This window comes from Archocentrus centrarchus, chromosome 20 (genome assembly GCF_007364275.1).
Source record: "Archocentrus centrarchus isolate MPI-CPG fArcCen1 chromosome 20, fArcCen1, whole genome shotgun sequence".
NCBI lineage: Eukaryota > Metazoa > Chordata > Actinopteri > Cichliformes > Cichlidae > Archocentrus > Archocentrus centrarchus.
Window position 1 is genome coordinate 26,259,265 of NC_044365.1, and position 23,713 is coordinate 26,282,977.

General features: G+C 41.9%; 4 protein-coding genes across 6 annotated transcripts; 1 reads left to right on the forward strand and 3 right to left on the reverse strand.

Annotated features, from left to right (window-relative positions):
• Positions 1 to 512: 512 nt before the first annotated feature.
• On the reverse strand, positions 513 to 2,470 carry c1qtnf9 (C1q and TNF related 9). Of its 2 annotated transcripts, XM_030756982.1 has the most exons (4): positions 2,315 to 2,470; positions 2,149 to 2,220; positions 2,010 to 2,072; positions 513 to 1,839 (listed from the first exon to the last, which is right to left on the reverse strand). In XM_030756982.1, the coding sequence occupies exons 2-4, from the start codon at positions 2,198 to 2,200 to the stop codon at positions 1,070 to 1,072; spliced, it is 885 nt and encodes a 294-aa protein (XP_030612842.1). In that variant the 5' UTR covers positions 2,201 to 2,220; positions 2,315 to 2,470; the 3' UTR covers positions 513 to 1,069. The 2 variants fall into 2 exon arrangements, with proteins under 2 accessions (XP_030612842.1, XP_030612841.1); XM_030756981.1 differs by having other exon boundaries at positions 2,149 to 2,470.
• Positions 2,471 to 3,475: 1,005 nt separating this feature from the next.
• Positions 3,476 to 6,917, reverse strand: tagln3b (transgelin 3b). Of its 2 annotated transcripts, none has more exons than XM_030756646.1 (5): positions 6,760 to 6,917; positions 5,767 to 5,997; positions 4,824 to 4,998; positions 4,599 to 4,701; positions 3,476 to 4,510 (listed from the first exon to the last, which is right to left on the reverse strand). In XM_030756646.1, exons 2-5 carry the CDS (start codon positions 5,944 to 5,946, stop codon positions 4,369 to 4,371), a joined length of 600 nt encoding a protein of 199 aa, XP_030612506.1. In that variant the 5' UTR covers positions 5,947 to 5,997; positions 6,760 to 6,917; the 3' UTR covers positions 3,476 to 4,368. The 2 variants fall into 2 exon arrangements, with proteins under 2 accessions (XP_030612506.1, XP_030612507.1); XM_030756647.1 differs by having other exon boundaries at positions 6,794 to 6,890.
• A 1,114-nt stretch (positions 6,918 to 8,031) lies between these two features.
• Positions 8,032 to 13,018, reverse strand: abhd10b (abhydrolase domain containing 10, depalmitoylase b). Its single transcript, XM_030757165.1, has 5 exons — positions 12,896 to 13,018; positions 12,290 to 12,476; positions 11,621 to 11,732; positions 8,899 to 9,036; positions 8,032 to 8,807 (listed from the first exon to the last, which is right to left on the reverse strand). The coding sequence occupies exons 1-5, from the start codon at positions 13,014 to 13,016 to the stop codon at positions 8,466 to 8,468; spliced, it is 900 nt and encodes a 299-aa protein (XP_030613025.1). The 5' UTR covers positions 13,017 to 13,018; the 3' UTR covers positions 8,032 to 8,465.
• Positions 13,019 to 14,314: 1,296 nt separating this feature from the next.
• Positions 14,315 to 22,550, forward strand: ythdf3 (YTH N6-methyladenosine RNA binding protein F3). Its single transcript, XM_030757026.1, has 5 exons — positions 14,315 to 14,756; positions 15,193 to 15,217; positions 15,454 to 15,533; positions 15,741 to 17,429; positions 21,517 to 22,550. Exons 1-5 carry the CDS (start codon positions 14,733 to 14,735, stop codon positions 21,538 to 21,540), a joined length of 1,842 nt encoding a protein of 613 aa, XP_030612886.1. The 5' UTR covers positions 14,315 to 14,732; the 3' UTR covers positions 21,541 to 22,550.
• The last annotated feature ends 1,163 nt before the right edge of the window (positions 22,551 to 23,713 follow it).

Below are 23,713 nucleotides of genomic sequence, written 5' to 3' on the forward strand. Positions count from 1 at the left end.
GTCGTTACCACCGCGAACCACGCCCACTTTCAAGGCTCCTCAATGAAGTCAGATAATAGAAAACAGAAAATGCTTCAACTAAGTCCCTGCGTCTCTCTGACGACTAAAAAAGACTGGGCCTTCCAGTTGGTGTCTTCCTCGTGCCATGCCAAACAATTACTGACACAGATATTTCTGTTGCGCGCCCATCCCCAAATACCAGAGGAAGAATACAGGAGGACTCCTCTTTGTTCTGAGAGAGTAAACAGGTTGCAAAAATAACAGGGCAGAGTTAACTTCTGCACAGCGTTTAATATCACTATTTGTTTTCACATGATCACGCTCACATGTCCTCGCAATAAAAACAATAATGCACACAGAATTTCAGAAGTGTTTGGCAACTCATGGTGTTTAATAAAAGCAGCAGTAAATGGTGGAACAACATCCAAGTACAAGCATAAAACACAAAAAGAAATTCCCCACAAGGAAAGTCACATTTTATACTTACAATACAGAAAAAAAAATTCCTCTTGTGATTTCTATAACTATTATAGTGCACAATAGATTATAATATTGGATTATTGCCATTTGTGTTAATGTTTAAGAAGCCTTCTGAACCGTTTTCCTTGTGTGGTTTAATCTATAACGATAAGCTGTTTTATATAAACACCTCACTTCTTTTGCATGTCAAATTTTAATCAGCAGTGTAAATAAATAAATGCAGAAAAGTGTGTTGTTTACTTTGTGGAGAAGACGCCATGTAGTAACATTAAAACACTAAAATGAAATACAGTTGATTCAAATTTATACATTACTTGAGTAAATTAGTCACATTTAGCATGCGTTATAGACTTAAATGCATGCTCCTGGAGGTTTTCTCACTGTTGCAAAATACTTGCTCATAGGGGTTTGCTTGGGTCTTTGCCTTACAGCTTAAAGCACCTTGAGGTGAAGGTTATGTTGAATTTGCTATATAAATAGACTTTGACTGAATTGGATTTAAATTTAGTGGCATGTTGAATCTGACTGACTTGGATTGTTAAACGTATTTCAATGTTTCTACTCATAGTAGTTATAAATGATGCCTTAATTAAGATCCAAAGATCAGGAACCCAGAGAAGGTAGTGTCATCATCTTCATCAGCAAAGAGCCCATTGAACAGCTCTCCTCCAGCCACCTGCAGCCACACCTTATCCCCTACCACCAGGTGCAGCACAGCTCCCCCTGCTGCCTGGTCCTCGCCGCTCTGGTAGTTGTCCGTGGTGTGGATGATTTTTGCCCCGTTCTTCACGAGGGCCACTTTCACATTTCTGGAAAAGACAGTGATGTGGTAGGCGAAGAAGTAAGCACCTGCCACGGAGCAAGTGAATCTCCCTGTTTGTGGATCGTAATGATTTTGCTCATTGTAAATAATCTTGTCAAACCGGATGGGTGCATTCGCTGCTGGGAGTTTAGTTTGCGCACTGAGTCCTACAGAGAAGGCGCTTTTGGAAATAACAAATGCATCTCCCATTTCACCCTTATCGCCCTTATCACCTCGAGTCCCTCTGTCCCCACGATAACCAATATTTCCTTTGTGACCTTGAACACCAATTTCCCCTTTGGGGCCTGGTCTGCCAGGTGGTCCCAATGGTCCTGGAATGCCTCTGTCACCTCTGAGGCCAGTTTCCCCCTTTTGACCCTGTGGTCCAGGAGGCCCTAAATCTCCTTTCGGTCCTTGGGGTCCAGGCAGCCCAAGCTCTCCCTTATTTCCTTTGAGGCCAATAGGCCCTTGCACTCCTTGGGGCCCCATTTTCCCAGGAAGGCCCCTTTCTCCATTATCTCCTCTTTTCCCTTTGAGCCCTGCTGGGCCAGTTTCACCTGTAAATGATGAGCACACAATAAACCTCACTATAACTGTAGATATATTTATAGTGCAGTTCAAACATATTAAATTGCATTGCATTAAAGTATGTACTAACAGTGGTTGTGATTCTATTTGCAGATAAATACAGCTATAGGTCCACACAGCATATTCTAAAGACACATACCACGTTCCCCTTTGTCTCCCTTGTGGCCATCATGGCCTCTGGATCCAGGAGGGCCAATTTCACCTTTCCAGGGATGATTGATGAATTACAATGTTGTTATAAACTGTGAAGGTGACACAAAATGTGAAAAAAAACTTACCTTGATCACCTTTGTCACCTTGGAGTCCATCACGGCCATCTCTGCCAGGCATGCCATTGTGTCCGGGATCACCTGGTATTCCAGGATATCCACAGACACAGCCTTTACTTTGGGTTTCTTGCTCTGTGACACCTCTGAATGCCAACAGAAGAAGCAGTAAAATTACCTTAATCCTTGCCTGCAACATTTTACCTGATTTACCTGTCCAATGAGATCAATATCCCGCAATGAAGAAGCTTGCAGACTCAAAGAAGTTCAATCTAGCGCATATTTAGCCTCGTCACAGCATGTTTAACTTAAAAGCTGGTATGCACAGTGAAAGAGCACAAGATACCAACCACAGAAACACACAAGCAGGGAAACAGTTTCAGACAAGAATGACCTTAGACCTCTCAAAGCCATTGGTCTCTATGTGGTTTTTGGTTTACTTATTGAGCCTGCTACCCTGGTTACACATCACCTGTGCCCTTTTAGATTCTTTTCCAGTCTAGCTGAGGCTAATAATAAGCTTACACTCAAAGAGTACTTGAAGACCAGACATGCAGAAGGTCGCATAGTTGACATGAGGTGCCCATACAGTGAAGCAAACAGTATATTAACCCTAACAAAATAATTATATTTTGAGCCTAGATGTCTCCACAGCAGAAGATACCGCATTTTTATTGAGCAATTAAAATATGGTACTATGAATGGACTGTGGGCTGGCTGTTAACAGCAAACTAAAATGTTAATTAATGCATGTATTCCTTGTGTGTGCCATTTAACAGCTAACAGTCAGGAGCAATTGACCCCATAAACTCAATAACTGAAATAAAACGCAGCCTTTTGTGGTCTAAAGCCCAACACTATCTTCCAGGACACTGCAAATGAGCTTAAACTACAGGTAATATAATATGAGGCATTGCTTCATACTTATCAAAATGGTTCAAAATGGTCCAAACAAAATTATAGTTATGTACATTTTCCGGCAGTTCCAGTCTCGGCTTTTACAAAGGTAAGATCAGACATTACAGCGCATTACTGGAGCAGGGAGGGATTTAATATCTCACTGAAGTCAACTCAGGAAGGCAAAGGTTTGCTGGCACACAGGCTTGAATCAGAAACAAGCAGCCTAATCATTATGCTGTGCAGCATATGCTTTATTAGATTGTGTACAGTGAGCAGAGAAGAGAGGGATGGGCGCGAGGGAGGAGCTGGAACATAAAACCAAGATAAGGGAAAAAAGAAACACCCCCAACACCCTGAGTACACAGCAGTTACTCAACTTGTGCATTATAAAACTGACACAAATACCTCTTATCATACTGTACTTTATTTTTTTTAAATAATTCTTCTTACAAGCTTCCAGATATAAATATATTTAAAAAATATAAACATAATGCACATAAAAGGGCACATTCAAGCAATGTATTCAACTGGCATCAGAGATGGAAACTTCACTGTCATACATGTTGGCTACTGCACATTTACTTGCTTGTTGCACACAAAAGAGACACAGTATAATATGTAATCTAACAAACAAATAACAAGGGCATGGCTCAGAATGAATGACTCTCATTTATAATTTGAGGCCAGTATATCGGGACCCAGTCATTGTAGTCCATAACCAGGCACCATGTGAGGTTGATTTGGTTACAGAGGATACTGCAACAAGTCTTCAGACAAGATAGCAGAGACATCGTCAGTCATTAAGTTCCATGAGGTTTAAGGCTAAATAATTACAGAGTAACAGACCATCCTAAAATAACCAAAGCAAATGTAAATAAATGTGTAGATAATTAAAAATGCATAGCATGTGGCATGCTCTAACAGTGGCTTACAGTACTTGTGTAGATATATTTACAACACTGATGACTTGCATTGTATAGAGATTTTAATCAAACACTTTATGAGACTAAACCGATGCTGAAACACTGAGTTCCACGTTAAGTAAACATCTGGACCTGAAGTGTAACAAAACTGAGTTAAGAGTGATAGTTAGGAAACAGCACGTGACAAACTGGAAGAGAGGAAGGGAAGGACAGCCCAAGGAAGTACAGCATCTGACATCACTTTTCAAGATGTGGATAAAAACACTATTTGGCGAAAGCAGCACTTTCAGGGAAATTGAGGTTAACATGGCAGGTGCTACAAAGCTTAGGAAGGTTTCTGGGGCTACAACATTTGTGGTGTTAGGAGAAAATAAGGTCTGGAAGCAGAACAGCTTGGCTAGTGATGGGTCTACATGATCTGACGGTGCATACCGTAGCCTGTCATACCAGCTTGGGAAGCCCCACGGTTGCTGCCCATTTGCAGGCCAATTAAACTCTGTCCTTGGCGTAGCTGCTCTTCGGTGAAGTCTCTTCGATACCCCTGGGCTTTCCTAAACACAAATAGCAATATGGTTACATGACTGACCGTGCAGCTGTGAAGAAATGGAGCTCTTTTGTTTTGTTCTGCTGTTTATCCACCTGTGGAACCAGTCTCTGTCTCCTCTGTATTGACCATCCTCCCTGGTGACAGCCAAACTCCCCAGAGCCATTAGGGTCCTTTGCACTGCTGCCATGTCTTTTCCTGCAGCCAAATCATAAACATTTTGTAGTGATATGTGGGAAACCATTTTAATAACCCTTATAGTAATCACAGGCAAAACTGTCAGATGCAAGTGTCTATACTGATTTGTGAGACTCCTTTACCCTCCCAGAGATCTACAGTTTGAAAGATGTCAGTGGTTGTGACTCCATAAGCTTCTGCAGCTTGCAGGAACTGGGAGATCTTCTCCATTTGCTTAAAGGCCATCTGAGTCTCTGGGATCTTTTTGATGGGTTCCTTCCCCCTTGGATAAAGGCTGTTGATGAGTCTACAAAGAATCTGCGACAAAAGAGGTCATAAATATGGCTCGACTGTCATCAACCAACATACTGACCATACCACACATATGACTCAGGGTTCTTAAAGGAATAGTTCACTCAAAGATACTGTCATTTGGCACGCCTAATATTGAGATTTTTGTTTTGGGCTGTATTATCTTTCCTTTCTAATTTATACTTCAGTAACAGCTTAATTCCAAGAAGAAGTACAGTCTCTAGAGAAGAGCCCCCCCATCCCTGCACTTAAAGCTGAGAGCTTCTTCTAATTGTGAAAAAAAAAAAAAAAAAAGTCTGAGTCACGCAATGAAAATGCAGTGTCCTCTGGCTGCATTAAATGCTTACCTCCTGAGTTAATTATTGGTGCATAAATGGATATTGTATGCCTCATATGATGGCTTTCTTGCTTTCTTTTTTTTTAGCATTAGAGTCAGCTGAAGAGACTGGCAAAAGACAGCACAGTGAAGGGTGCACTGGTACGCATCTTCATTGTGAAGATAGAGGAATTTTTAAAGAAAGGCAATTTTAGAACCAGTCAAGTATGAATGATTTATCAGTAATACAGAACTCAGTATCAGTTAAAGGCCTCTTTTAGTTACAAATTCAGACCAACAATCCATAATGAAATTCTCAAAAATAACTGGGAACATAACTGTGATTACTTATTTTTGATTTTTGCGCTCCTCTGGCTCTTTAAATCCGACATAGCTATCTTAAATGATTTAAGGTTAGCTTCTATTTTAAGCAGAAAACTAAAGCTGCACAGACTCACTGTTCCATCCATCAGCCATTTCTGGAAGTTCTGCTTGCCCGGCTGTGGTCGCTCCAGGTTTCCGCCACACTGTGCAGTTATCCAATCGACCAATCGTTGCTCCAGGTCTGGATCATACTTCTGCTCAATTTTCTCTTGCACCTCTCGGCTCAGTCCATAACTGGGCCCTCTGTTTGCCATTGTGGGTCTCCCAGCAATCTAGTATATATATTCTATGCAGTGTGTAACACCCTGAATGGAACAAATGATAGATATCATTACATTAGCGTAATCTTCCTATATTTCTTGCTTTATATTTAAGGGGTTTTTTTAGTTATCATTTTGGTTCATTTAGATTATTTTTCTCTTTTACGAAAACATTTAAATATTTGATTAAAAGTCCTTTAAGCACACGTGTCTCTTGGCACACGTCTTTTGGAGCCTCGAGCACAGAATGGGTGTGGTCCGCTCACTGTCGCCCCCGAAGAGGGACAAGCCCTCTTATTGCTATGGCAACGGTCAATCCCGTTTCCGGCGCACAGAGCGCAGTGATGCGCTGTACGGGATGTCGGTTCAAGTATAACCTCCACGCAGTCAACATGACGCAAATTAAATAATGTATTTCCTGAAAGTTTATATTCTTAAAAAAACAAACAAACAAACAAACAAACAAAAAAAAAACGTGGATTCCAGCAATTTACAGAAGTTCACGCTGCGCTATTTTTAGCTGCAATATAGTTAAATTACGTCAGTCCTCTTTTAGGCATAAACGTTTTGTTAAAACATCACTTGCCTTCGCTGAATCGCAGGTAACTTTAATACATTAAAATAGAGTCCCGTAATATGATAACATGTCGCCACATTGCTACGCATTCTGCAGCTTGTTAAAACAGAAAGGGAGCAGTCCAAAGCTCGCATGGCAGCCGTGACTCCGCATTGTTTGCATATGCATTATATCCCGAAAAAGTCCTGCACTCAAAGCAGTTTTATCGAGGAAAAACATGGTGCACTTACTACAGAGGAGAGAAAGGTCAGATTCGTCCCGTACCAATGCGTTAATTCCGCTGAGCTGAGGATGCTGAAGTGCTGAAGCATCCGTGAAACGCAGCACAGGCGCGCTGATCGGATGAGGCTGGACCTCACTTTGTCCGGGAGGAGCGAGCCACTGGTTTTATATGGCAGCTCCCCCCGGGAGGTGTCCCTACAGTCACTCTCTGCACAGACTGCGACGTGACTGCGCTCCCGGATAGTGGCCACTGTAGTGCACGCTCAGCTTATTCAGCATTGAACGGACCCTCCTCAAGCAGAAGCACAATGATGGTGTCAAATTAAATCTTTGAACCACTGACTGCGACTTTAAAGCAATAGCGGAAATCACTGCAAACAAGATAATCCTCTTTTATTTTATCATAGGTGAGCAACTGGCAGCTACACTGAGTTGCTCAACAACAGTTGTCTATTTTGTTTTCTTTACAGAGCTGGTCTCCCTCCAGGATTTCTGCACAGTGCAAACACTAAGGCTTACTGTTTGCTATGCCTGCCTTTTGATATCAGCAACAGGAGCCATTCATTATAATTTATTGAATTTGAGTTGTTTCATCTTGGATGAGCACTATGGACAGTGTTCTTTCTTACTTGATCCAGCTACATGGCAACACGATTAAAACATGGGACACTTATGTTCAAGTAGGAGCAACATAGTAAATGCAAGTCATTTGGGGACCATCTCTCAGGCACACATTAAGATTGTCATAAACTGACATCCGAGTTCAGACACACCAGATGACTAGATACAGAGCTCAGCCATGAGTTAAAGGTCACTGCTGGAGTTATGTGGACCTGAGAGCTCCAAGTGGTTGGTTTCACCCCATTGAGCATAGTGCACCCATTGGTCAATTTCATGTTAATGATCAACAGCCCAGCGGCTCCATTCAACAGGCCAGAGTCATGTAACAGAAATGTCCTAACAAAAATAACCCTACAATTCACATTGTGATTCAGTATATTCTTTAACCTTAGTACTGGTAGTGATATAATTTATGGTGTGACTTTGTGGGTGTTTTTTTTTTTTTTTTTTCCAGATAGAATTAAACAAATTTGTAGCTAAAAATCCTCTCAGACTTAAAATAAACTCCATCTCATATCTCCAAATACAGTTCATTCTGTATGCATCTAAATATCAGCTGCATACCATCTTTATTCAGCTGCTCTTTGTTGCCCCACAATGGTGAAATTCTTGTGTCATTTGTGTGTGTGTGCACTTCCACAGACTTGAGACCTGCACGCTAGTGTGCAGAGGTTTTATTAGCCAAAACGGGTGAAAAGTGATTAAAAAGGCACAGGAAAACTGTGTGTCTAAGTAAAGGTGGAGGGGGAAAACAGCCAAACAGTAAGAACAATGACAGAGACAGCAGCAAGGCAGACCTAAGAACGGCTTACCAGTGTAACACTCAATACAATATCCTGGAGCACATACAAATGCAACCTGAAGATACAAGGGAACAGCTAGCAGGAGGGCTCCCTTTCAATGTAGTTTACAATTTACTGGCATGTTGAAATGATGACACAGGAAGTATGGGATGAAAAACACAGATGGATAAAAGGTCCTATTTGGCAGAGCAACATGCCATTGTTTGGTAATTTCCTTGAGGGCTGACTTCCCAGTTAAAGTCATTCTCTTTATCTAAGGAACATCTCAGGCTTCCTTCTCTATCCCCTATTCAGACCATAGTGGTCAGCTTGTCTATGAGATCGTCAATAGTGTAGACCATAAGCTTGATGTCATCCTTTTCACACATGCGGTGCTGGCCGTGTCGTCGGAGGATGACATCCACATCGGAACTGAGGACGCGTTCTGCAACTTGCATGGAGATGTGCCACGGGACGTCCTCATCTTTGAGCCCATGAATGAGCCGTACGGGGCAGGTGATGGGGATGGGACTCTGGAGAACACAGTGATTTTCTGCCTCATGCAAAAAGTCCATGCTAAACTTGTAAACACCCTCCTCTGTGTGTTTGGTGGGCACTGTCCACTCCCCCTTGCTTTCAAACTCCTTGCGTGTCTGCATTTGAACACAGGGATATGCCATTTAGAAAACATTTTAAACAATATAACAAAAGAATTATACATGTAATTGCATATTCTATTCTCACCTCCAGTGGAAGAGAATTGAACGCTGTGACAAGGTGATCAGCGGCAGTAGAGATGCCCACTAGTGCAGCTGTCTTCTCTGGTCTGGCGATGGCTGCCAGCAGCATGAGCCAACCACCTATACTGGAACCAACCAGTATCTGCAAGACAGCAAATCAACCCCACAAATCAAATGTAACACAGCTGATACGATACCTCACTTCAAACATTTTGTGCAGTATAATTGTTGACAAGGAAAGCTACAAATGTGGTAACACAGTGCCATCTTCTGGCAAAATTGAGGAACAATGAACACTGGAGGTGGCATTTAGAAGGACTTCACACCACTGTTACTGATTCTCTTATGAACTCCCTTTGGTTAATTGCTGATTGCAAATGAGAATTTTTAAATGCACCCATTGTAGTGGTCACTACCCCCCCGCCCCCCTTTTTTGTCTTATTTGGTTGATTTGGACTCAGTGTGCAGAATGATGTATGTGCTGAGTTTGACGATAGAAGGGTGTTTTCACATTTATCTGCTGAAGGGGGGAAATTTTCTCTGTGCTCACCTTCAATATCAGTTTAACATAACGGGCGCACCAGCAGAATTTCGAGACTTACAAGCAGCTATGGCTACAGCCAGCTATGGCTGAGTATGCAGCTTAGACAGAAATGTGGAGATGTGAAGCCTCCGGCGCACAGACACTAGGAAGGGTTTTCAATGGAGGAGGAGAAATTGTACGCTCAGCACCTGAACTTCTGAATATTTTTGTATATTCACCAAAACATAATTTTTCAGTAGGGGACAATAAGTAGATATTCTTTAGGTTTAGTATTTTGGAAGTTTTCACTCTTGATCTCATGTACATGTGCAAACTGATTTTGGGTATTTTGCTGTGTGTATTTTCTTTTGTGTGTTTTATCAGTTTAAAGTCCAGTGAAAACAACATTTTCACTGGACTTTCTGCAATCTTGTGAAAATCTAAGTACACCCCATGTTTAAGCAGCTTATAGAACCACCGTTAGCAGAAATAACTCAAAGTAATCGTCTTCTGAATTATTTCATCATTGTGGTTGAATTTTGGCCCACTCTCCTTCAGTTCATTGAAGTTTGCGGGTATTTGCACAGGTATATTAAAGTCCCACTACAGCACTTCAGTCACGTTTAGGTCTGGACTTTGACTGGACCATTGCAACACCTTGATCTGATCCTTTTTTTGGTCATTCTGTTGTAGATTTGCTGCTGTGCTTGGGCTCATTGTCCTGTTGGATGACCCAGTTTGAGCCAAGCTGTAGCTGTTGGACAGATGGACTCACTTTTGACTCTTGAGTACTTTAGTATAAAGAAGTTCATGGTGGACTCGATGATTGCAAAGTGCCCAGATCCTGGGGCTGCAAAACAAACTCAAATCATAACCCCGCCACCACCATGCTTGACAGTTTGTATGAGGTATCTGGGCTGTGCATTACAGCCAAACATCCCCACTTTGGTCTCATGTGTCCACAGGACAAAAGTCAGATGCAAATTTGCAAACCTAAGCGGTGTTGCCATATTTTTTTTTGTTTACAGAGAAGAGAGTTTCTCCTGGTAGCCCTTCCAAACAGACTATACCTCTTCATTTTTTTGTACTGTCATGAACTTTAACTTTTAACATGCTAACTGAGGCCCGCAGAGTCTGAGATGTAGCTCTTCTATTATTTGTTTGTTTTTTTGCTGTTTCTCTGAGCATTGCACAGTCTGACCTTGGAGTGAATTTGCTGGGACATCTAGTCTTGGGTAGATCATGGCATTGTGTTAACGTACCTGAATGCTCCAGACCAGCAAAATGCCAAAAATTAAGATACTTTTTGATGGGGAAAGAACAGGTATCAGACCCAAATTGATCAAAATACAGTCACTGCACTGTCAATTTATTTAATAGGGTCAATGTCAATGCAGAGTTTTACTCTAACACCTCAAGGTGCCTGAAGGAGAACCGTGGTGCAAATGACCCAAACTGTGGAATGTACAATCATTACACTGCACTGGAAGGAAGATGTTTTTTGGCCATAGCAACACAAATGTGAGACACATTCGACTCACTCCCCTTTTCCCAAAAATGCAATTCAAGTTTCAGGACATACATTGTGCATCGCAAATGTGCATGTGAGTACTTAAGTACAGAACTTTTACGAAGCAATCAAAACACAGAAGAAGAACTAAAAGTGCATACCTGCACAAAGAGGTGGCCATTACAAGGATAGTGAAATAATTTTATTTGTATTTACAAAACAGTTTTTTGTTTCGGTTTCTCTTTTCTCCAGCTTCCTGCATGAATAATGATCATATCAAAAAATATTAAATTTAAAATTTTCACCAGTTAATTTTTGGAGGGGCATCACAAACACACTGAAGCATGTGACAATGCACTACTTGGCTGTAGGTTATTAAAAACAATATATACTTGCAATTGAACAAAATTAACACGTGTGACCCTGTAACTGAACCTCAATTGCCGGGTCTTGCATTTGGCCTTTTCTTTTCCAGCGTTCATATATGCACACACGCACTGAGAGCATCAATTCTGCCTCTGAGTTTGCAATGCACAGAAATCAATAAGAGAGTATCAGAGGAGGATTATGCTCAGGAAGCTGTTATTTGAAACCTATCCTAAATTAGAACCAACTACCAAGCCTGCTTTTCATAATTTAACTGATTACTTACCTCTTCTAACTAGCAATGGGATTGGACTAGGAAGCATTTACCTGTGGCCCCTCTGATAACTCATCCAACACAAAAAGGACATCTTTTTTCCAGGTACCAATAGTTCCTTCTGACAGCACCCCTCCTGAGGCCCCATGTCCTGTGTAGTCAAACCTGGAAAACCACAAACAGAGGGTAAAACAACGGCAAGTCATTCAAAGCTACAGACAAATGTGGACACTCTAGGTAGGCCTGTCACTGTTTAGCACTGGAGCCAGCTGTTATTTATCCAGGAAGCTCAGACTTTGCAAGAGGTGTTATTTTCAAAATACTTAAATTATTCACTTGTTCACTTTTTTTTTTAACTAAGATTATGGTAACAGCACCTTTTCAATACCTGTCCCACAGATGGAGGTGTTTTATTCTATTAACTGTGTGCATTAACCAACACATTAAAAAAAAACAAACAAAACAACAACAACTTAAAAACACAGTTGTATGTATCAGTCACTTGTTTGCAGATCAAGGCTTTGCAATATTTTTAAATTGTGCAGTGGTTTTGGAATCGTTTCCAGATCACTGACTTCAGTTTTCCTTCTTGCAACCCTGCAGCACACTTTGGATGACATGGCTTTAGTTTTATGTGAAGATGATGTAATGCTGTGTTGTTTTGATCTGATCTATTCAGCATCTGCTCTTCTCTCTTATGAAAATGTGTCTGGATGACTTGCCTGAGGTATGAGTGTCCCAGTGATTTACAGAACTCTTCCAATGCCTCAGCTTTCTGTCCATTCATGTTGGAGCCATAGCCTGGGAGGAAAACCACACCTGGGCTCTTTCCTTTCACTCTTCTGTAGGCCAGCTTTGGAAGTTCTGGTCGTGAAGCATACTGAACCGTAGATTTGTACCTCCTGGATCCTGTTTCACAAAGCATTAGTTTTGTTACTTATTGATATGGTAGAATCTGTTTTATAAATGACTAATTTTGCAGTATTTTTTAGCTCAATCTGAAGAACTTTGCTGGACACATGTCTAAAGCTTTCCTCGATGCAAGCGCATGGGCATTTTTTTTCATTTCGCTGAAACATGCCAAGAATTTGGCAAATTTATATATCCATGTGAGGATAATTGGCCATCTAAGCACTTTGAAATGCTACAATTTAACCAAAAAATGGCGCAAAAACAATCCAAGCGTCAACATTTCGCCGTTCATGCCCTAAATTTTTTAGGACGACGCAGTCTCCGCGAGCCACACCCCCTCCTGCGTGTTTAAATACCTTTGTAAGACACACGAGCGTTGTGAAATATTTCTGCCAAAAGAGGAGACTTCAACAAACCTTCCAGACTCTTTGAAGACAGAGCTGCGAGACCTCCATTGCTTAAAATCTGTGAAAGTCCTCTGCGGCAAGACCTCAGCGCGACGGCTGCCATACTGCCCCGTGACCACTGGGGAAGCATCGCGAGAGTAGCGGCAGTGAGTCTCGTTTCAAGCCGCACAACAGTTGCAGTCCAAAGTAGTACACAACGTACTGTACTACATTCCTATACCTCAGAAGAAAAATACTCCTTTAGCAGTAAAAGCCACGTATTTAAATTTGTAATGCTGTATAAACTGAATTCTACTGAAACAAGCCTGGGAGAAAAAGCGAGTGCATTTGTTAGATGGATGCACCAAGGTATTATAATGAAGAAAATGTAAACAAAATCTCAAAAGTATTAAAGTGCAGTACTTGGGTAAACATATCACCGCCTCCACCACTGCAGGCGCTTCTTCATCTTGGCAATCATAAGATGATAAAATCAGATTTTGCAGAAAAAGAGCATATTGCAAACAAAACACTTTTACTGGCTGCTATGAATTAAATAGATTAACTTAATTAACAGAGAGCATTATACTTAATAAAAAACACAAAAAAAACGAGTGGACATTAAAACAGAGAACATCTTAACAACAAACTCAGCAATACTAGCTCAACAATGCTGTAAGTCGTTAAATAATAATAATAATATTAATAATAACAATCAAACCTGCAGTTTACTTATTTAGCTATGTGCAAGTGCATAACTACAGAAAAAGACAAAACACACAAAAACCACACAGAGAGAAATGGCGCTCTTTGAACTTCCTCTCCTGTAAAACCTCTTAAACTTTAACTCTAGTCAGATATCTCTAAAAGGTCCAAATGTTTAATATACTTAAGAAAATCGTCTCGTTTAAATAAAAGCACCTCTTACTGTGTGTCAAATCTCCAAGTTGAGCAACACTCTTCAACAATAATTCCTTATAATCGAAATGGCTTTTGTGAATAATAATGCTACATTCATTGGTAAATGCAATTTTTATGCTGTAGTTTTAGTGTTTCACTAAAACTAGTGTTGTGCAGTTTCATACATGATGTCTGTTTTGTTTTGATAACATCTGCACTTTAATATTAAATGCAATAGAAAATACAGATTGCAGAAAACGGAAAGAAAATACCCCCATTAAAGTAAAAGTAACATATTGTAAAAACTGATAAATGTACCGCTACTTTATTTTATTTTTTTTGTATCCACATTGCTGATTTAACGCATGCATCCACTGTTCGGGGTTAGCAGATGAGCGCTAAGCTGCGGTCAGTGAAGAAGTAGCGTTATTTTACAATGAGTAAGGGCAACAATTGCAGATGAAATTGCTGCGGTCGCTGTAGCGGAGAAGTTGTTGTGACCGTCATGTGAAGTGTCAGTTTGTAACATGACTCAGAGCGTCACAGGCGGAAGGTCACGGAGCAGCAGAACGGAACGGAAGCGGGAGTAAAAAGCCTATCCGCCATTGTGGAATATGGTAAAGGATATTCCAGTAAGACACTAGTCAGTTTCAGATAAACACCATCTGTGGCAGGATCGGACACGTTAACTGACGCCCTCTCTACAGACGCAAAGTCGCCGTTTGGAACAGCTAAAAGCAGCGGATCGTCGTCAGGGTCTGAGCACGGCAGGAGGGGGAGAAAAGAAAAAAAAAAAAAAACAAACCAAAAAAAAAAAGAAGAAGAAAAAACGCCGCCTTGTAACGTTAACGGAGTGATTGGACAACAGGAGAAACGAGCCAGGAAAGCACCAAAGTGCAGAGAGAGGGAGAGCGAGGAAGCCGTGGACAGTCTCGCACAAACAGCGATCCGTTTCTGTTCCTGGAGGATGTCTGCGACCACAGTCGATCAGGTTCGTGTATCGAAAGCGGAACGGTGCTACAGATTTAGCGGTGCGGCGGAATGAAACTTTGCCGACAACAGTTTGATCTGGTTCGGCACGCCGGATCAAATAGGCTCCAAAGTCTTTGATATGCGATAGCTATTAGCTGTAATACAGGCCGACTGTACTACCGACCAACTCTAGCTGTAACCGGGTGGGTTGCCAATGCGGCACCGTTTACTGGATGTCAGAGCGTTTGACATCCGGTCAATAACACGAAGCAACCTGTAAATGTTAACATCCGGGCTGATGGCTTCAGCCTGAGGTTACCACTGTCGACTTATATTTATTTGTGCAGGGATACAGCCTGCTCTGTCAGTGTGCGTGTGTTTCTTGTTTCCTGTCGTGATCTGATACCAGTCTCATCTCTTCATCTTTCTCTTTTTTCCCCTGGCCATTATTTCAGAGACCTAAAGGACAAGGAAATAAAGGTAAGGCTTTAAACTGTGTTCGTGGGACATAAATCACAATGTCAGAAATGATGTCCAGTGTGTCGCTGCAGGCTGTTTTGATTTCAAATTAGCCACCGTGCTACTTAAAACTGTAGCCTAAACTGCAGGTTATTTCTGTTAGCCTTGTTTACTTTAGCCACTGAATACCTGGGAACCCAATAATAGACTGATGAGGATTTTTTTTTCAATCGAATGTCCCCTGTTTTCATACTCAGTGCAAAACGGATCAATGCATCAAAAGGATGGTGTGAATGATGATGATTTTGAGCCTTACCTAAGCGGCCAGACAAATCAGGTAAGGAGGCACATGAGTGCCACATATTCTGGGCAAAATTAGTTGCACGTTTAGTTTTTTTCTTTTTCTTTTTCTTTTTAACCCAAACTTGACATGTTTGCTTTCTGATCTTTAACTGTGCTGCATGCCACTCTGTATAATCTGTGCCATTTATGTCTTGTTCTTTCTTTCTTTTTTTTTTTTTGTTTTTTGTTTTTGGCCACACAGAGTAACAGCTATCCACCAATGTCTGATCCCTACATGCCCAGCTACTATGCTCCATCCATTGGTTTCCCTTACTCTCTGGGAGAGGCTGCTTGGTCCACAGCAGGAGACCCGCCAATGCCCTACCTGACTACCTATGGACAGATGAGCAACGGCGAGCCACACTTCATCCCTGATGGTGTTTTCAGTCAACCGGGTGCCCTGGGAAACACCCCTCCCTTCCTTGGGCAGCATGGCTTCAACTTTTTTCCTGGCAATGCAGACTTTTCCACCTGGGGTACAAGTGTCTCTCAGGGCCAGTCCACACAGAGCTCAGTCTACAGCAATAGCTATGGGTATGCCCCAAGCTCACTGGGTCGGGCCATCACAGACGGACAGGCGGGCTTCGGAAGCGACACCCAGCTCAGTAAGGTCCCGGTGCTGAATAGCATTGAGCAGGGTATGACGGGGCTAAAACTAGGTACAGACATGGTGGCAGCTGTCACCAAAACTGTGGGTTCACCTTTAGGAGGCACAGCAGGTATGAGCAGCATGTCGGCCAACAACCTCCCTCCGTCTGTCAGCTCTTCCGCACCTAAAACTGCCTCCTGGGCAGCCATTGCCAAGAAGCCGGCTAAGCCACAACCCAAGGTCAAACCCAAAGCCAACATGGGGATAGGGGGAGGTGCCACTATTCCCCCACCCCCTATAAAGCACAATATGAACATTGGTACTTGGGATGATAAGGGCTCTCTGAACAAGCCCCCATTAGCTCAGACTATGATGGCCCCCCAGCCTCTGGTGCAGCAGCCTCTCCTTGCTCAGCCACAGCCCTTACTGCAGAACCCTTTACCCCCTCAGCCTCAGCACCAGCACCAGCACCAGCACCAGCCCCAGCACCAACACCAACACCAACACCAACCCTTCCAACTCCAGTCTCTCCAGTCCCCTCAACACCCCCAGCCTCTGCCCCCTGGTCCTCCACACCTGCATCTTCCTTCCCAACCAGGTCCCCCTCAGCCCCTTCATCAGCAACAACCCCAGCAGCCTGGCCTGCCCCCAAACCGTTGGGTGGCTCCAAGGAACCGGGGCGAGGGCTTTGGTCTTTGTGGTGGACTCCCACCGAGTGCCTCCCCTTGTTCTGGAGAAGTGCACCCAGTGCTGGAGAAACTTCGTGCCCTCAACAACTACAACCCCAAAGACTTTGACTGGAACTTGAAAAATGGGCGTGTTTTCATTATCAAGAGTTATTCAGAAGACGACATCCACCGCTCAATCAAGTACTCTATCTGGTGCAGTACAGAACATGGTAACAAGCGCCTGGATGGTGCTTACCGCTCCTTGGGCAACAAGGGGCCCCTGTACTTGTTGTTCAGCGTCAATGGCAGTGGGCACTTTTGTGGCGTAGCTGAAATGCGCTCACCAGTGGACTACAATGCCTATGCAGGCGTCTGGTCTCAGGATAAGTGGAAGGGCAAGTTTGAGGTAAAGTGGATTTTCATCAAAGATGTGCCCAACAACCAGCTGCGTCACATCCGGCTGGAGAACAATGACAACAAGCCAGTGACCAACTCCAGGGACACTCAGGAAGTGCCTCTGGAGAAGGCCAAACAAGTGCTTAAAGTTATCGCCACTTACAAGCATACCACCTCAATCTTTGATGACTTTGCACATTATGAGAAACGTCAGGAAGAGGAGGAGGCTCTGAGGAAGGTGAGATAATACACGCTTTAGCCCTGTCCTCTGCAAATAGCTTGTTTGTATGCATTGAGGCAGTTCAGTTTAGTTGCCCTTTAATTCAAAGGGAGGCTAACTTTCACAGAGTCACTGCTGCAGGCTGTTGTCAGACTGTAATCAGCTGATCTTGTTCCACCTGCTCAGAGGTTGTAACATCCTGTTGCTGAATGAACAGCCTGCTGTAAATGGAAGTTCCCAGAGGCCTGTCAGCAGATTGACATGGCACCATTACTCATAAGCAGGCTCAAGAAAACACTGATTTCTCATCAGCCATCTCATGCTGTTGAGATTGCAATGATCTGCCCAAATGGAGATGGATGCATTAGGGTTTCCTGAAATAGTCCAGATTCCTGGCATTCCTTCTTCCAGACAAAGGCAGATGTAGGCTCTGATCTTCCTTTGAACACCAAGCCCCTCTGCTCTCCACAGGCTCCTCATGCTTTATTAGTCTTTAACAACATAAGCCCCTGGCCTACAAACTGTCTGCAAATTGCCACGACACAGTTGGTGCAGTTTGCTGTAGAAGGGTTGATTTCTTTTTTTAAAAAAAACATTTCCCAGGAATATATATTATAAAAATGCATGGTGAGTTTATAAGTGAAAAGAAAAGCACACACAGAATAAGCCTCTCACCGGCGAAACTAAAATATGTTGGCGTGGTAATAACAGTGGTGTACCACAAATGTAGTAAAAACTCTGTGGGAGGCTGCTGCTGTGGAAAAACAGCCAGAGAACAAACAACATGGTATCACTGATAGCATTCTGCTGCATCCATTCTTAGATTCACCAGTATGCTAATCTAATTGCATTTACCCCCCCTCACCCAAACTCAACCCCTTCTTTTCCTCTCACTCCTCCACTGCTGGTGCTCCATTGATGCTGTATTGGCTGCTCGCTGCTGACCTTGTTAATATGCGCTGGGTTACTTTCTCATAAATATTTCAAGTCAGTGTTTTCAGGCTTCTGAAAACAACCTGTCAGTAGAAAGCCAGTTTCATCCTGTACCGTGCAGGCGTTGCACCATGATGCTTTTGTAGCCCTGACCTCCTACATGACAGGATCGGCCCAAGTGAGGGCTCCACCTCCTTCGCCTGACAAGGTTAATTGTTGTCTATTGTTTGGCCAGTCCTTCCTGAACTTTGAGAGGTGTCAAACCAGCACAGCTACCTGCACGAAAACACCTCCCCAAAGTGTTTTCTTTAGAGGTAGCTTTGGATATAAATGTTGTTACAGGACTTGATTAGCATAACTAATTTGACAATTAATACTCAGAGGGAAGCTCCTCCTTTCCTGCAGCGTGGATGCTAATGGCATGTTAGGATGAATCCCACTCTGCTGTATTGGATGCAGTTGTGAGTGTAACCCCCCCCCCATCATAATGGTTAAAACCATTATGATGACATTTTCTGGAAAAAAAAAATCAGAAAAATGTTTTGCTTACTAATTTTACAAATAAATAAATTACCTGAGATATAGACCTGTAGGTCAAGTATAGACTACATTTTGCAGAGGTTTCTGTTCTAAGAGCTGCCCTACTGGGGATAGAGTTACTCTGGGGCCTGGGTCTCTGTGGTTTTCCCAGAGCACTGATATGGACACCTTCAATGAGGTTGCTGTTCCTACTGAAAACTGGGCAGGAGAATCATTCCTGTTTAGTTTTTTTTTTTTTGACTTCCACATCCCACTGGCATTTTAGCTGTTCTGTTGCATCTTCAACAACTCTCAGCCATTCCCGTTTTTGAAATCCACTACACACCCTTGTATATTTGTTTTTCATTACTCATGATTTGTTGAGTACACGTGACCTGATGTAAGACTTATTGCTACAAGCTGAGTGTAGCCACTACAGTCTTATGCCCATGTAAACATATCAGAATATTCATATTAATAATATTATTAGTGCTTACCATAGGTCTTCTAAAGTCATTTTCTCTGTTTGTCTTACAGAGGATCCTCACTCGATTGCTGACTCACTTATTTTCACACCAAACACAGAAATGCTCAAGGTGTTTCTTACTTTAGTGATTGATTAATTTGCCTGCCCGTGTGTTTTAAATCACCATGACAACTATAGATCTCTAAACAATAGGATGTGCTGTTTAGCCCTGTCTACAGAAGATGCTGATTTTTTTTCTTTTAATTAACCATTATTTTTTATCTTTCAGGATTGTTGTGACGTATTTAAGTGTATCTGTGCTTATACTGTATGACTTTATATTTATATACAGTATTTAAGACAGTATGTATACATCATTTTAGTATTCTGCTGTCTAATCTTTAAATGTTTGGAACAGGAAGCCAAACTTTACATTAAGATGATTTATTTATAAAGTTCTATGCAAAATGAAATGACTCAGGATACATGTAGATGTTTCTGGTTTTAGACTTGTTTTCAAATGCTGGAAATGACTTTACCCTTACACATGTGTGCTGGTAATTCTCTCTGGTGACTTTCTAACACGCACCTTTAAGAAATTATTTAACTCTTAATTTATAAGTGAAGTATTGCTTATATACACTATATTGCCAAAAGTATTCATTCACCCATCCAAATCATTGAATTCAGGTGTTCCAATCACTTCTATGGCCGCCTGTCCAACAAGTCCCCTCGTGAAATTTTCTCACTACTGAATATTCCACAGAAAACTGTTTGTTATTATAACAAAGTGGAAGAGACTGGGAATGACAGCAACTCAGCCATGAAGTAACAGACCATGTAAAATGACAGACTGGGGTCAGCAGGTGCTGAGACTCATAGTGCTCAGAGGTCGCAGAGCCAATTGCTACAGACCTCCAAACTTCATGTGGCCTTCAGATTAGCTCAAGAACAGTGTGTAGAGAGCTTCATGGAATCTGTTTCCATGGCTGAGCAGATGTATCTAAGCCTTACTTCGCCAAGCGTAATGCAAAGCATTGGATGCAGTGGTCTAAAGCACGACACCACTGGACTCTAGAGCAGTGGAGAGCTGTTCTCCGTCTGGCAATCCCATGGACGAGTCTGGGTTTGGCGGTTGCCTGGAGAACTGTACTTGTCTGACTGCATTGTGCCAAGTGTAAAGTTTGGTGGAGGGATTATGGTGTGAGGTTGTTTTTCAGGAGTTGGGCTCAGCCCCTTAGTTCCAGTGAAAGGAACTTTTAATGCTTCAACATACCAATACAATTTGGACAATTTTATGCTTCCAACTTTGTGGGAATAGTTTGGGGATGGTCCCTTCCTTTTCCAACATGACTGCACACTAATGCACAAAGCCAGGTCCATAAAGACATGGATGAGTGAGTCTGGTGTGGAAGATCTTTACTGGCCCTCACAGAGGGCTGACCTCAACCCAACAGAACAGCTTTGGGTTCAATTAGAGTGGAGACTGCGAGCTAGGCTTTCTCATTCAACATTCATTTCTGGAAGAATGGTCAAAAATTCCCGTAAACACACTCCTAAACTTTGTGGAAAGCCTTCATAGAAGAGTTGAAGCTGTTATAGCTGCAAAGAGCGGGCCGACATCATACTAAATCCTATGGATTAAGAATGGAATGTCACTCAAGTTCATACACGCGTGAAGACAAAATGAGCGAATGCTTTTGGCTATACAGCAATATAGTAACACCTTGAAATGCATATTAATGTGCAGATAAAGAAATGAGATTTGCTGACTAGTCCAAATCAATGAACTCAGTAAAGGCGGTCCTTTTGATACATGTCTTCTGCAAACTTTTTCATTGTAATTTAATCTCTGACACAGTCATGTGATTAGTAGTCTTTTAACAAACCTGTAGGACTAGTGTTGCATCTAAAGGTGTCATTCTTTACTGTACCACTGAGTGTAATCCCACCTTCTCTGTGCACAGGAGGGCATCTCTGTGTTGACAGCATAGATTCATTTGGACTTTAATATATCTTTATTCCATGAATGAAAGCCAGGAGAGTAGGTGGATCTGATGTTGCAATTTTTTGCTGCTTTTTTTTTTTTTTTTTTTAAATCTTATCATTGTTTTTCTCCCTTGCTGCTTCACTTCTGGTACAATTAACTGATTATCTCTTTCTCTCTTTTTTTTTTTCTTTTGCTAGGAGCGCAGTAGAAATAAACAGTAACCTTCAAGCAAGCTCTCTGCTAGAACTGCAACACTAATGATGTAGGACCTTAAATCAAATTTGCCTAACCACAAGGAGGAAAGGCTTTCACAATCTTTCCGCTGAAGATGACAATGTATCTGAACACTTGAACATGACCATAGTTGGACTCATCTGTATCCGTTGACTGGTGCATCAAACCCTGTGTTCCTGTCTCACAAGAAAAAGAACGTAACCCACGTTGAAAAACTCTGTCTTTAAAGCACTTTCAAGTCCTCAGCAGCCTCTACCAGTACCCTTAACTCTCTAACTTTGTTCTTCTTCTTTGATTTTGTTTTTTGTGAGCAACTAACTGACTAACCACAGTAGTCAGAAGATTTCACCGAGCTTATTTGTCTTTTGTTTTTTAAATGCCTCAAATGTTTGGGATATTGGCGAGCTTCATCAGGCCCTGAAGAGAATTAAATATATGTATAAATTAATCTTGTACTTGAATCTGTATTCAGCTGTCTGATCCTCATCCGACAGAGGCTGGTGATGATTGACAGGTGGGATGAAATAATTGGGAAACAGCCACAATCATGCCAAGCATAGGATGTATCCACCCTCTACCTGTTTCCATCCTTTCTGCATCTGTTTCTGTGTACCAAAAGATAACAATTATGCAGCAGGCTGGTGAGTGCTAGCTAGTGCACATCTTTGTTCTTTTTTTCTTCTTCTTCTTTCTTTCTTGTGATTGTCATTCTGAAGTGCATTTGTCTGAGGAGAAAGCTGCTGCTGCTGCTGCTGTGGTAGAACTATCAGCGGCCTCCGCTGGCCCCATGGGTGACTGTCTTAGCTCTGATGTTGATGTACCGTACCTCAGGCCCAATCCGACTGTCTGTCCTCAACAACTCTTAGCACTTTTGGGAGAACCTCCACATCACCACACCTGCTGGACTTGACAGAGATTCCTCCAAAAAGGCAAGACATCAACTGCAAGGATGTGACAGTTTTCTCCTCTAGGTAACTCACTAGCTAAATAAAAATTACTCATGTTTAGAGGAAATCGCTGCTTTTGTGTCTTTTCTCATTTGCCTCAGAATGTGTTCACAAGGAGTTCTGCCTTTATAATTACTGTTATTTCAGTTTTTATTGCATTCAATAATCTTAAAAAATAACCACATAAGTGCCTTTAATAAACAAATGCAGTAGCAGGAGCTCCGAAAGCATTCCAGCTTATTATAGACAAAGTGCATTTGTTCCAAGAGACTGGACAGTATGATTAAAATAACAAAGGGGTGCAATAAATAATCTTGAAGAGAAAATGTCTGGTATGAGGCAATAAGCATGCCTAAACCAAGTCGGCTAAGATCACACTGCACATGCAGGGTATAAGAACCAACACTAGAATGTATGGTATAACCTGTATGGAGTATAATGGTTGGTTATATTGTAACCCAGGTTCTCTGACTGGAGCGACTCTCTCCAGTTCCAGGCTGCTTAGAAAGGTGTTACAATCAAGGTCAATCGAAGAAGCCACACACACACAGCAGCAATTAGCGTGTGGCCATCACAGGTGGTGGGTCTTAAAGAGTATCCTTGTCAGCTGCGTGGTGGGGATCAGTCCCCATATATATGAAACATATAGGGTAGAAAGAGTCTCAGCAACAGCTAAGACATGAACACACAGGTAGTGGTGGAAAGGAACTGAGCAAATTTCCCTATGAAGTCAGTGAGAATATCGTTGGACAAACCACGGATCACCCCAAGATTAAACACTGAATCCACCTGAAAGAAAAAAACCTTTAAAAGTCTAAAACGAAATGAATAAGGAAAAAATAAATAAATAAAGCACCTAAAAATACTCAATCCAACGTCAAATTGACCGTCCCAAGATGTTAAACTGACACACTGAGGACTTTAAAAGCCTTAGCCTTTAGTTTTGTAATAAATCCATCCATTCTCTTCCACTTTATCCTTCTCAGGGTCACGGGGGGGCATATGAAATTAAATATTTAAGATGAGCTAATTGCAAATTTAAATTTGCTTAGTAATATTTTATTGAAACAACAAAATGATCTCATTTAATTGTGATAATGTTAAAAGGTCATTATACCAAACACATTTACTTATGCTGCGCCAATCCTAAACTGCTTAACACAGAAGGTGCAAATATTTTATTTTTACTCCACACCGTTTGAGATTAAAAAAC

Excerpts from the sequence above, each read along its gene's own strand:
- tagln3b (XM_030756646.1), bottom strand. The coding sequence starts at position 5,946 with ATGGCAAACAGAGGGCCCAGTTATGGACTGAGCCGAGAGGTGCAAGAG. Across the intron at positions 4,999-5,766 it reads AATGGCTGATGGATGGAACA|ATTCTTTGTAGACTCATCAA; the intron begins GTGAGTCTGTGC and ends CTTTTGTCGCAG. Across the intron at positions 4,511-4,598 it reads GACAGAGACTGGTTCCACAG|GAAAGCCCAGGGGTATCGAA; the intron begins GTGGATAAACAG and ends ATTTGTGTTTAG.
- c1qtnf9 (XM_030756981.1), bottom strand. The coding sequence starts at position 2,335 with ATGTTGCAGGCAAGGATTAAGGTAATTTTACTGCTTCTTCTGTTGGCA. Across the intron at positions 2,073-2,148 it reads AGGTGACAAAGGTGATCAAG|GTGAAATTGGCCCTCCTGGA; the intron begins GTAAGTTTTTTT and ends ATCCCTGGAAAG. Across the intron at positions 1,840-2,009 it reads GGGAGACAAAGGGGAACGTG|GTGAAACTGGCCCAGCAGGG; the intron begins GTATGTGTCTTT and ends CATCATTTACAG.
- abhd10b (XM_030757165.1), bottom strand. The coding sequence starts at position 13,016 with ATGCTTCCCCAGTGGTCACGGGGCAGTATGGCAGCCGTCGCGCTGAGG. Across the intron at positions 12,477-12,895 it reads GTCTTCAAAGAGTCTGGAAG|GATCCAGGAGGTACAAATCT; the intron begins GTTTGTTGAAGT and ends TTTGTGAAACAG. Across the intron at positions 8,808-8,898 it reads TCAATTCTCTTCCACTGGAG|ACACGCAAGGAGTTTGAAAG; the intron begins GTGAGAATAGAA and ends GTTCAAATGCAG.
- ythdf3 (XM_030757026.1), top strand. The coding sequence starts at position 14,733 with ATGTCTGCGACCACAGTCGATCAG. Across the intron at positions 14,757-15,192 it reads CTGCGACCACAGTCGATCAG|AGACCTAAAGGACAAGGAAA; the intron begins GTTCGTGTATCG and ends CCATTATTTCAG. Across the intron at positions 15,218-15,453 it reads TAAAGGACAAGGAAATAAAG|TGCAAAACGGATCAATGCAT; the intron begins GTAAGGCTTTAA and ends TTTCATACTCAG.